Below are 14,091 nucleotides of genomic sequence, written 5' to 3' on the forward strand. Positions count from 1 at the left end.
TTTGGAATAAGGTTATTATTTGACATACTGTAAGCATTCTAATATTAGTAGTAAATTGAAACATTGATTAACACATTTACATTTAAATATACTTTTACGTACAAAAGTATTATTTCGTTTTTTAATTTATTTTTCGTTATAATCCCAGGTTGCTTGGTTACGTGTTGATACGCAAACGATTCTGACAATAGCAAATCACGTGATCACAAAAAATCATCGAATTGGCCTGACGCATAGTGAACACCGCACCTGGTTTCTTCATATAAAAGAAGTGAAAGAGACCGATCGCGGATGGTATATGTGCCAAATCAATACGGATCCTATGAAAAGTCAAATTGGATATCTTGATGTTGTTGGTAAGATTTGACGTGTAATTATCTCATTAATCTATTTATTAATATTTATAATTATTCCAATTTCTAGTCAGTTTATGATTCCACACAATTTTTTTTTAAACTTCCATTTCTATAGAAATACTACTCTTGCCAGAAGGTTTAAGAAAGATTTTTCTATCTAGCTCTTTTTTTATATTGCGTCTATACTCTTCTCTCATTTCTCTTTATTTTCTCTTTCCTTTTTCTTTTACTTCTATCTTCTATATTTAGTCTTTTCGCTAACTTTCCTTTCGTGTTATATTTTTCTTCCTTTTTCATCTATCTTCTTTTGAATTAAAGTTATAGACTCATATAGTTCCAATTAAATCTTCGTTTACAGTATCCTATAGGTAGTTGCACTAAATAGATCTGCAACTCATTTATTTTTCGTATGATCATCATTTGCATAGTGATAAAGCACACTTGTAAAGTTATTTTATTATTGGCGACCTGTTACTATTTATTTCTTATATTACATTATGTAATTTAAACTAAAATATTCTTAATTTTTAATTCTATAGTTTTAATAAAGAATAATTATTAAAATAGTAATCCTGGATCACGGTTATGTACATATATATATATATATATATATATATATAAAGAGAGAGAGAGAGAGAGAGAGAGAGAGAGAGAGAGAGAGAGACAGAGAGACAGAGAGACAGAGAGACAGAGACAGAGAGACAGAGACAGAGAGAAAAGAGAGAGATTATTTCCTCGAAATCGTGTGATAGTCTTTATTTATTTAATCTTGCAACGAGTACAATTTATAAATAATTTGAAATATGTTTAACACTTTTGTTTCGTTATTCGCATGCATTTATTTTTCATCTTTAATCATTTTAAGAAAGTTTTTGAATAATATTCATAATTATTTTCATTTTTATAATCCGATAATTATATGTTAACAAGAATAATCTATTAACTAGATTATTTATTAAGATTTTTTTTTTAAACTTAAGATATTTTATTTAACAGTTTTTACTACGTTTTTATTACGTACTTTTAATATTATCTTTCCTTTTATAAATTATTTTATAAATTTATTGGTTAAAAATTATCTATTTGAATTATTGATATATAAAAACACGAATTTAATTATTACACGAAATCTGAATGAATGTTATTTAATTAAATTATATAATTATTAGTTAACAATAAAATTTAGTTAAATTATTATTTAATTAGATTATATTTTTATAATATGTGGACTATACTACCTTAAATATTATTTTAAAATAAACCAATAAATGTGCAATTCATGAAAGTTTATAATGTATATGCATATTTAACTTCTATATTATGTTTACATATAATTAGAAGTAAATTATTTAAAAATAAAACAATATTAATATAACAAAATCAACCAAAAAGTAAACTGCACTTATGATCAGCATTAAAAACAATAAAATTTATTGAAGTGAAATATGAAAGCAGAGTAAATAAATTACTTTGATCTTTAGGTATTTTAACAAAATTAAAATAAAATCAAAATAATTAAAAGCCTTGATATAAGTTACTTATTAATTAAAAAATTGAATGTTATTTTTTATAGGGCATTTTAAATAATTTTCATTTAAATTTAATCAATGTACACAGCAACGGTATAAAATTGAAAGTGGCAATTCATTTTTATTCATCGTTTTCAATGTATCGTATCGAACGGTGCACGTATCCTTTACTAGATATTTCGTTGGGTCCTGTAAAAATGCAGCTTAAAAGACGTAGCCAACTGTAATCTTGTACACATGCAGATACGCCCCTCATGATTTTACCAATACCGCTTCGAAAGATTTTGCTTTATTTCTCGTTTCGGAAAGATCGGTACGTAGTAAGACGAAAAGCGAGCTAGGGATGCACAAGATTGTTGATGTCAAAGTAACCTTCTCTTTACAAAGGCGCGTCGAAAGGAGCTCGATGGTGGATTGAGAGGAACAGGTTCGATGGACAAGACTACACCGATTTCTCAAACTTGGGTGCTCACAGGAAATGATTGCACGAGGGAGATGAAGTTTCGTCTAAGTAGCTGGCCGTACTTAGACATTCAGCAGTTCGTCAGCTTACAGACCCTGAAAAAAGTCAGATTGATGCATACAGACTGGGATGCTATGCGAAAAGGACGAATAGTGATATGTTACGTTGGAGTAGAAACTCATGAGATTAAATTGGTAATGGAGGTGGGATATAAAGGGTAAGTCCTACTCTCTCACTGAGTGCTAGTAGAAGCTGTAACGAAAATTCGATTATTACGTCTTAAAGATTTTATATACTCGCTCTCAAATTCTTAATAAATACTTTTATTAACTATTATAATATGTTTTGAAATCACTTATAGATTTAAAATTTAGTTATAAAGTTCTCAACTCCAATTTTTATTCGTAACAATAACATAAGCTATTGCCTAAATAGGAAAATAAATAAATCAAAAAATAAATACTGATGAAAGTGAGGTTACTTAAAAATGAGCAATCAATTAAGTTTAATTTAAAAAATTTAAATAGTAAAAAAATTTATTCTATAACGAAGAAACTCTTTTCAATGTATACATAAAAAATATACAGCATTAAATATTACATCAAATTTCAGATTATTTCATAAATTTATATATTTAATTATTTTTTTAAAAAAGTTTTTGAAAATTTTATTTATGAATTTCTGTAACTTCGATCGGACTTGGTGTAAAGAAGATAATTCAGGAACTGAGAGTGGTATAATGTAACTATCATATAAACTATGGTCAGCAAATGATTATGTAAAATAACCCTGAATTTATTTCATCAATCAACATTTATTAAGGAAATTAAGTGCTACAAATTGTATTTTAAGTAACACATACTGAAATTTTAATGTCCTTGCAGTGAGATCCGCTACATGTTTTTACAAATCTCGATGGAATAATTACAAGGCTTTGAAGAGCAAATTGATTCGTCACTCTCTCTCTCTCTCTCTCTCTCTCTCTCTCTCTCTCTCTCTCTCTCTCTCTCTCCCCCTCTCTGTTTCTCTTTTCTTCCTCCCACCCTCTGTTTATCTGTTCTGTTGTCACCTCTTTTACTCTCTTGTAACATTCATTATTAATTTTAGTCTCTGTTTCATTCTCTGTATTTCTATGTTTCATTCTTTTTTTTTTGCTTTCTCTTTTGCTTATTCTAATATACATATTACTGTTAATCTATTAAAAATTTTCTAATCTTTTAACAGAATTTAATTGCTACATTACAGAAAACGGCAAATTGAAATTAAATTATTTATAAACATTACATGCAATAATGTAAACGGAGATTGCAACTATAAAATAATAAGAAGATATAATTTTCTCAAATAATTATATTTGCATATGTAAATTAAAATAAAATGATAATAAATTAATCAGTTTTTTTTACTAATTTCGTAAAAAAGATTTTTATAAATATTGTTCGAATGTACATATAAAACTGGGTGTCATATTCAATCAAGAATACGGTTTGATTTAAAAATTTTGATTTAAATCTTGGCCAATCATAAAGCCTTGAACATTTAATTGAATTAATAATTACTCAACTTCTATGAATTTAAATAATAACAAACTATACGTATACGTATGTCTAAATTTAGTTAAAACAAATTTCAAAATGAGTCACTTCATTACATTCATTACATACATACTACATTCAATATACTAAATAAGCTTATTTATTTAGTTACAATAATTTAGAGATAAATTTTCGAGTTAATGTAAACATTAATTAATTTCCAAGTTTCGAGCTTGGCAGTTGCTACCGTGTCATTCAATGTAATCACTAGCGTTACGTGCCGTTGCTATTACTGCCACTTTTTCAAAACTCATGCAATTAGGTCATCAGACGGTTCTTAACTATCAGAGATAAATTTCGAGAAAAAATCATACAAAAATATTCACGTCGATTAAATTTAACACGAATCCTATGACTATCTGGTGTAAGTGATGATGTAGTTCATCAGTAGTTGTATCTTAGTTGGTCAATCGCTATAATCGATCTAGTTATCATTTATAAGCTCCACTTATATATTATCCCCCCCCCTCACACACTCTCTCTCTCTCTCTCTCTCTCTCTCTCTTTCTCCTTCTCTTTCGCCCACTTTTACTCCGAGAGGCAGTGATTCGAATGCCAACTTACCAAGTGACTTCAGTGACAATTCGCAAGACTGACTTAAGAGAAGATGCTCTCTTAGAACTAGTGACGACGATTCTGTATATTAATGCTTCAATGCATGCTAGAGTAGATTACGACTTCGACAGGCTGTTGCTATATCACTCTGTGTACATTGTCATTAAGGAAACTTTACCGAAGTGAGATAAGCACAAATATAACCTTTACAATATTGCTTTGATTCATCAATTATTGTCCACTTTCATATCTAAATAAATTAATGAACTGCGCAGAATTCAAAATTATTATATTTAAATAAAACTTTTGAAAGGAGACATAAAATAACTTGGTCCATTTAAAAGTAAGATTATTTATAAAACTTTTTATTAAGCTAATGTTAAATTTGAATATACTTATATTCTTTAATAATTTAGTCATTTACAAATGTAAGAAGAAAAATTCAAATAATATTCATTTATAAAACACACGACGTTTATAATTTAAAAAATAAATAGTTGTGCTGCAATTAAGTATTCTATAAAGTTTTATCTTACAAATCATACATTTACATTAGGATTTTATTAAAAACTGATAAGTAAATTGAAATATAAAAATAATTTATTAGTATAAATTCGTGAGCGAATGCAATTACAAAAATATAGGCGACCACAGTTATAAGTAAATTAGAAATATATAGAGAACAAAATTTTAAGAAAAGCTCGAATATAATAAGTATATCAGTTGAGAATCAAATTAAAATTGATAGATAATAACATTATATAATGTTGTTAATGTTTAAAATGATATCTTTCGTAAAATCATTTGACATAGAAATTATGTATTTTTCATCATATAATTAATCGTTATAGCTACAGTTATGGCTTTTTTATAATTAAACTATTTTTATCGGAAAGATGATTCTATATAGTATTTATTTAGTCTACTACGTAATAATCAGTACTTTAGGCAATTCCATAATACTATTTATGTATTTATGTTGATTTATGTAGCTGCAAAATATTTGGGATTATACACGATAACCTACAAGTGGAACATCCAAATCATAATAAACGAAAACAAACGAAAGACATTTATTCATAATCATTTCTAATATAAATAATTAGCATTTTAATATAATATTTAAACCATATAGTTCTTAGTCATGTTAAGTATCGACTTGATTGGATCAATCATATATTAATAATTCAGATGTCATTTTTATTCAACTTTCTGTTATTACACTATTAATGGCTTATTTCACAATAAATAACATAATCGGATTTTTAAATATGAAATACTCATATTAGTTCATTCTTTTAATACATTAATTTCATGTTTCTAAAAAAAATTAATAATTTTTTATTTCCTATGATTTATAACAACTCAGTTCTGTATATTAATTTCAATGTCTACAATATTTCATCCTTACATTTCTTAATACTATCACTCACTATCACATTGATGTCAAGTTAGCTGTAATAAGAACAATGAAAATTTAATATTTTATTCAAAGTTAAAATTGAAAATGGTGGAATTTTTTGGTAAATATCAATAGGAATAAATTTATATTATTACGCTACAATTACGGAAAATTTAATAAAAATTTCATTTATATTTATGTTTATAATGTTAAAAGATTTTATTGGATTTTTATGCACATAAGAAGCTTATACTTCTACTGTAATTTTAAACATATATTATTTATTGCCTTATTACATTGATAGGCTCTATAATATTAATTACTTATAAAAATACAAAGTACTGACTTGAGCAATGGAATAAATAACTATCCTATTTAATATAATCTTTCTAAGTGCGAAATATTTTACTCACACACACACACACATAGACACACAGAAATATATATATATATATATAAGGAATAATTGGGTATAAATTGATTACGATCGATTTTCTATTTTAAATTCTATTATCCAAAGATTATTTTCAATAAAAATATTTGACAGCAAATTAATATTACCATGCTTTATTTAAATATTTTATTATAACTCACGTCTTTTTTGTTGAGATTTCACATTATGCATAAAAAAAATAAAAAATTTCGAATAACTTAATTGAATTTCTCAGTATTGAAAATTACTAATCGCAAAAATTACACTATGAATATTCATTTATATTAATGGCGACATATATTTATACATCTGCAGCAAAAGAATAATAGAAAAGCAGATATATTAATAGACTAAAATTCAGCTGATCTCTTTTCCACTAATGAGGAACAATGAAAGTTTCAAAGTTTTGAAGCAAACGTAGCATTAGGGCACGCAGATTCATGCGGGAAAATTAGCTGATGCTTGCAGGGACGATCGCGATTGAGAATTGTTATCTTTTCTTTTAAAGTAGTGTGAATGAGAGCAGAAAATAAAATAATATAATGAACAAGAAAAGTCGAAAGGAGGGTAAAGGAGTAAGGGGCAGCGGGCGGAGAGGATTAGGCATATAACATGTATGCATACGAAGACAGAGAGAATATACTAGCAGGAAGAGAGAATATAGTGTTCCAGATTGCCAGCATTTCACAGTATTAGAGGGAGAAGTAATGGCGCTGCTGAGAAGGTACTGACGTCGGTGTGGGAGGTGGTGGGGTCAGGATGAGAAGGAGGTTAGCGGGAGCCTAGTAGTATGGTCTTGCCTCGAGTAATGAATAACGGGAAGGGGTGAAGCACAGAAGGCGCACTAGATATTCCAGCATGCGAAGGATTTAAGTGGATGTACTTTGGTTTTGTGAGAGGCTTTCTTCTACAGTTCATGCCATCGTACTTCATTCTGTGAATGAGCTAAAGCTGCAAACAAGTGAATGGGAGACAGCTGTTTAAGTTATATCGATGATCTTCTTTAAAACGTAATTTTTATTGTTTTATGTTAGTTTTAAGTAAATGTAAAAATAACGAGTCTATTAAAAATTGTAATGGTACAGTCTTCAATCTGGCAATATTTCACTGCTAATAAGATAATAAATTTTTAAAAAGACGGTAAGAAAATGAGAGTTGCATAAAAACTCATCAATATTTATGAAAACGAATATATAAGTAATTTATAGGTTCTTCTTTCGATGTTGAATTTCCGATATTTCCAATCATCTAGTTAATTATATTTTTAATTATATCATATACATATTTATTGTATATAAAAATATTTAATTTTTACATATTCAAAAGATTGTAAGATATATTGTAATAAACGTTAATTATTATCGAAATTTATCATCAAAATTTAAACTACAGTTTTATTATTGTCTAATAATAATTTAAAGTAAATTTGTCTATCCGTACGGTTGTTAAATACTCTTCATGAATAAAGCATAGCCTAAATTTTTTTTTATTGGTTAGCACATATATTTTTGTTATATATAACTATAAATTTTATATAAAATAGTTAAGCCAAAATCGAAGACATATCAGATTATTATATATGAGAAATTAATTTTCCTGCAATTAACTTGCTTTTAAATAAGAACGGTTGATAAAGCGATACGTTGTTATGTAAGAATTGTACTAATTTAATTTAAATATTCAACTATTCATATCGATACTATTATAATCCATATGTCATCTATAATTTTTTTTTTACTTATAATAGATTCCCTAATGAAATATCCACCTACTCTGTCTGTTCATTTCACTTTTTTTTCTTCTCTGTTTCTCTTCAATATGACTTCTTTTTACAACATTCAGTCAACCAATAGTAGTAGTAGTAGTTCCGTAGCTAGATAACAAGATGGCAACAGACCGTGAGCAAAAATATCTTGCCAGAGAAAATTGTCCGATTCCATCGTCGTTGAAGAAAAAAGAATGACATGAAAGTTCACTTTCCTCGTTATCCGCTACGTTGAGAAAATGTACTTTTACTGGATATGTAGAAAATAAGTGATTGGGGAAGAAGAAAAACATAAAACCCTTGCGGTAAGGTAACCATAAAGCAAAACCACAAGGATTAAGAGAGAAACAGAGTTCAAAGTGGTACATCATTTTTGTTATGCTTGTAGTAAGTGATTCCTAAGGTATTTCTTTGCATAAGTACGGTAAAATAATCAAAACATTTAATGAGTAATTTGACTAAATGTAGCAAATTCAGTGCATAAGGATTCGTTTAATATATAGTATAATTCAATTATAGATAATATGTTACCTCGAGACAATGGCTACATTTATGTAAAATTTAGAAATATTTTCATGTTGTCAATATTTTCTTCATCATAATCATATTCTTTCTCAAAGAAAAATTAATTTAAAAAACGGTATACCATTGTCGTAAGATAACAGCAGAAAATTTACAGTATATTTTTAAAATTAGTATAGACATAAAATTTTTATAGACATTGAATAATTTATTTATAAAAATTATGATTTCTATAAATAACCAAATTTCATTAAATAATTATTAATAAAATTTTAATAATATATGTATTTTTTTAGAATTATAAATATGAAATGATGAAAATGAAAATTGTATGAAATTTATAATATAACTCACCAATATTATTTTTATATGTTATTGGTTATTATTTCATAAATCAATATTTTAGTCAAATTATTTTTATCAAATAAACAATATTTCATCAAATAAATTAATAATTTGGTGGAGAATTTTATTTTGAAATTAATTAAAAATAGTCTTATAAAGTATTTTAAATATTCTTAAATACACTACTCCCTAATTTATCAAGACTGTTTTTTCAATTAAACAACCGATGTTTTTCTCAAATATTAATAGTATAAACAAGTAGTTTAACAATATTTCATATTTATAATGTATATCACATGACATGACATCACATGCATAATGTTAATATATGCTTGTATTCTTTTAAGAAATAAATTATTTGTATAAAATAATCTCTGTACTATAACCGAAACCTTGAAAAATAACTTTTATATTTAAAAATATGATATAATCACACACCCACCCACCCACACGCGCGCGTGCACGCACGTATACACATCTGTCTCAGAAATGTATACTGAAAAATATTCTGTGGAAGTTTAATGAATAATCGGATTATTAGTTTTATGTTTATAGAAGTGATAAACTAAGTAATCGTATTTGTCGACAATGTAATAATTTGAAAATGGTAATATTAAAACTAATTCACAGTAAAAAATAAAACACACCAATTTTAATAGTTTAATTTTGATTAACTTTGGACAAATAATAAATCATCCTATGTATCAAATCAAATCTTATTCCATTATCCAAGGTTAATAAAATGAACAAGGCTTTGTATAATTTTAGAAAAAAGTAGCTACATGTTTTGAAATTTACTTATTTATACAATTCATACTATATTTATATGTATTTATTTTTTCGAATTTTTAAAATAAGTGTGGTATTAAATATTTTCTTTTATTTCAATATTGTACATTAAGAAGAAATATATGAAAATATGATTATTAACAATTACATTTAAACATTGTAATTGAAAACAAATTAAATAATTCTTCATTTTTATTTGCCATTGAACGTATCACATAATCTCCTATTATGTACAAATTAATTTTAAATAACACAAATTTGTTTTACATAAATGAAAGTATAAATGGATTTATAATTTTTCAAATTACATTTACCAGTAGCTGTTAATTTATTTTTCTCAATTGTAATATCACATTGTACCTTGTATATAAATAAATGAAGGATCGATCAAATTAAATCTGACAAATACAAAAGAATTCGCTTGTGAAATCCGAGGCTTTCTCATTTCTAGAGTTCCAAAGAGAATTAGAGGCACTCATGTACTGTATGTAAGTGGATTCGTATTTATGCAACAGACTGGAAACTAGTGGCCTATGGCTCTCCCTGACTCTACACTACCCCACTCTTTCGCACACATGCACAGTTGAGTATCTCTCTTTCTCTCGCTCTCTGCTTTTGTACATTCACGATTCTCTCTCTCTCTCTCTCTCTCTCTCTCTCTTTCTTGTTGCTAGTTTGATCTCCACAACTTCAAAGGCAGAGTCCAGTAAAAAAAAGAGCTTGTACATTAGGTCCAGTCGAAACCAGAAGAAACGCTATTGTAAAGCCAGAGAATGATGTCACCAGGCAGAATATTAGGGGTACAAAATCTGTCGACATGTTGCTGTCACTGTACACCATATTTTCCCGACCTCTTCTTCCCTCTCGATCCCTGTAGTTCTCTCTTCACTGTTCTATGTTCTTCCTGTATATCTCTGTACCTTCGTTGCTGAGCAGCGAAAGCTGCTACGAATGATAATAGAGATAAGATGAACTACAGATACAATCGTCATGTACCTTATTAGAACAATTTTAACGGTTTTTTTAATAGATGAGTTTTTTTCTCATACGTATTGTAATTGTTTTTATTTAATTGTACTAAGCCATGTTGAAACATCGGATGCATATACATTTTTTCATTTATCACAAAACAAGTATACAAGCTCTGTTAAAGTTAATAATTGTTGCACGAAATTGAAAATAGATAGAAAAACGAGATAATAATTTTAATACGAAATTAGGTATTAATAAATTCGTAATAAATAAAAAAATGTGATTTTATATAAATTAAAGTCAGTTTTAAACTTTTTCAAGGAAAATTTATTTATATAATTACAATCGAAACTATAATAATACTATAGTTATAATAAATTCAATTTAAAATGGTACCATAATTTTTAATAAAACTATATCGACAATCTGAATAAAATTTTAAGCTGCCTTTTAAATTAAAAATCAAGTATTATTTATTATAAATAATTTTATAACAAAAAATATCCTGTAGAGACATCTACAGAATTAGTTTCAATAGTAAAACTCTTGGGCGCAGCATCGCACCTACTTGAAATTTTACACTTGATCAAGTAAATTAATCACTCAAAAAAATTTTCTATTCAATTTTACTCACATCCTTTGTAGTCTATTTTTTAATTGATATTTCTTTTATGTTTGATTTTGTATATTGAAATTGTAAAATTTTACATGAAAAATATAACTACGTTCAACAGATATTTTATATTTAATTTAATTATGTATGCTTTCATTTTTTTACTTATATTTATATACAAACTGATAAGCTATAATACATACACACACACACACACACACACACATATATATATATATATAGTAAATTTGTGATTTTTAATTGCTTAATGCAACATTTATAGTTGAACTTATTAAATACTAAATACATTTCATCAATACCATATATTATTATTATTACACGCACACATATATTATTTGTTTATCTGTTATTACAATATTAAAATAATAATTATACGTATATTACCAATAATTTATTGCTCCTGAAAATTCCAATTGTAATTGTGTATAAAATTATTTGTTAAAAATCTATCGTTTTAATAATTGGTAATTTTATATTCAAGCGAATAAAGTCGAATAAATTCATTAATCATTAAGAACTTTTTATTATAGAATAATAATTTAAAAGCTCAATTAGTAATGAACTGATTAATACTTAAGTGATTGTTTGTTCTTTTTGAGTGTACACACTCTCTCTCTCTCTCTCTCTCTCTCTCTCTCTCTCTCTCTCTCTCTCTCTATGCCTCTTTGTGGACTTGTAAATCGTGCTAGTTTTGATGTCGAATTTTGTGTATCTTATTACTTACAAGTTCTCTTCAGTGGATCTGTTCATCTTTGAGCTTTTACACTAGCAGAATAGATAAATGTAAACCTCTGGAGCGCTGGAAAAGTTTTGGATTTTCTCGTCTGATGTCGATTCAAACCCTTTTGACGTTCCGGTTATAAGCTAATCACCTTTATAGGGAGCTCTACTCATAAAGTTATCGGATGAATTTGTAGCTTCCGCATACAGCTCTGATTGCCCTCTATTATGACTCTTAAGTATATGGCATATCATCGTAACTTTATTGTATCATTTAGTAATTTATACATGCATGTAGAAATATATATATATATATATATATATATATATATATATGTATAGATAAGTGAATTGAACGCATAAGTAAATTTTATCGATCCGATCTTGAATATGAATTTCGTTATAATAATGTTTTATTTATTGTGATTAAAAATGTTAAAATAATTTTAGTTGAAATAAAATATAGCTAAATGTTTTATCTATAAAGATTATTGATAACAAAAATTATTATATAATAATGGTTACATAATTAATTATGCATAAGCTACTGTTTGAATAAATTTAAATGAAGGATCTCGAGGCTTATGCTTAAGTAATATTTTTGATAGCATGACTTTTCTTGATTTTATTTTATATATTTTGATGACAATAATAAATTATTGTTTATTATACTATATCATAATTATGATTTCTAATGTATTTAATGTACCATAACAATGTATTTAATGACATTATCTAATGAGTAACAATCCATTTTTTATCGAAAAATTAATGTTATAACAAATATAATTATTAAATAATTAGTATTTTGTTACTGTGTATAGTGTTAGTAAAGAATTTTTAGGAAAGGACTCCTCGTATTTGTTTTTCAATGTGGTATTACAAAAGATTTTTTGATTTGCAATAATAAATATTATTCCATTATAAAAAAAGTGAACGTAAATTATATATGTGCTATCGAATGTTAATTGATATATTGATTATTTTATTATAATATTAAAAATGTGTGACAATTCATAATTACAAGGCAAATATGTTTATGAGAAATCAAATAATAATATCATATTATGATATAACATAGGCTTCGAATACATTTAATGATACTGTATTTATCAAAATTTATTTTTTAATAATAAGCATGGAATGGAAAAGTAGCATAAAATTTATAAACTAAAGAATGCAACGTTTCATATGATTTAAGACTAAATCTATAGTAAATTTATAAAAAATAAATTCATCTTCATACAATTTACTCGACTTAATAAACTAATAATATTACCTACAACATATACACAAACAAGTTAGTTTAAATTCAAATTCAAATGAATTTTATAAATATTAGTATAATATATAATATATAAGCTTTCAATTAATTATAATGAAAACTCCGATTAATGTTGCCGAGATTGCCTCTGTAACCGGAAGGTAAATGCATTTTCCTGGAATACTAAAATTACGTTCCATCAGCTGATGCAAAAGAAAAAAAAACGAATACTGTAGAAAGAAGGGGAAGAAATCTACAGATCTTAAAATGCGGCAGCAAACAATTCAATCAATGTATACCGATGTTTTGTATTTTTTTCGAAGTGAGAAATAATGCACTGGGATTTTTTAAATTCCATTTTTCAAACAATATCTTTCTTCTTACTACACTCTTTACACTGTCATTTACAAAAGGAAGATTGTTGGAAAGCAGAGCTCGTAACTATTTTTACTTTTATACCTTTGTGAATCATATATAACTTGACATTTCAATATTTTCTCTTCTGAGATATTATCATGCATTTTCGTAGATTTATACTTATATTTAATAATACAATGTTTTTTTTTTGTCTCTTTACATATACTGCAGAGTATAATAATCAAGAGGAATAAAAAGAAAAGAATATCAATACAGCAGGTCATTCAGACCGTGCAACATTGTATTATTACTAGCGCTATTTTTCTGTTTGACATTTGGCGATTGTTTTGCATCATATTCGGGACAGCGGCTTCTGCTTCTCAAGGATTA

General features: G+C 26.5%; 1 protein-coding gene across 1 annotated transcript in view; it reads left to right on the forward strand.

Annotated features, from left to right (window-relative positions):
• Positions 1-14,091, forward strand: part of LOC105363423 (limbic system-associated membrane protein-like) — a 68,238-nt gene that overhangs the window by 27,271 nt on the left and 26,876 nt on the right. Inside the window, exon 2 of the mRNA XM_011501104.1 lies at positions 149-356. Coding sequence (XP_011499406.1) covers positions 149-356 — 208 coding nt within the window. The remainder of the gene's footprint in view (positions 1-148; positions 357-14,091) is intronic.

The sequence above is a fragment of the Ceratosolen solmsi genome, unplaced genomic scaffold (genome assembly GCF_000503995.2).
Source record: "Ceratosolen solmsi marchali unplaced genomic scaffold, CerSol_1.0 scaffold57, whole genome shotgun sequence".
Classification (NCBI taxonomy): Eukaryota; Metazoa; Arthropoda; class Insecta; order Hymenoptera; family Agaonidae; genus Ceratosolen; species Ceratosolen solmsi.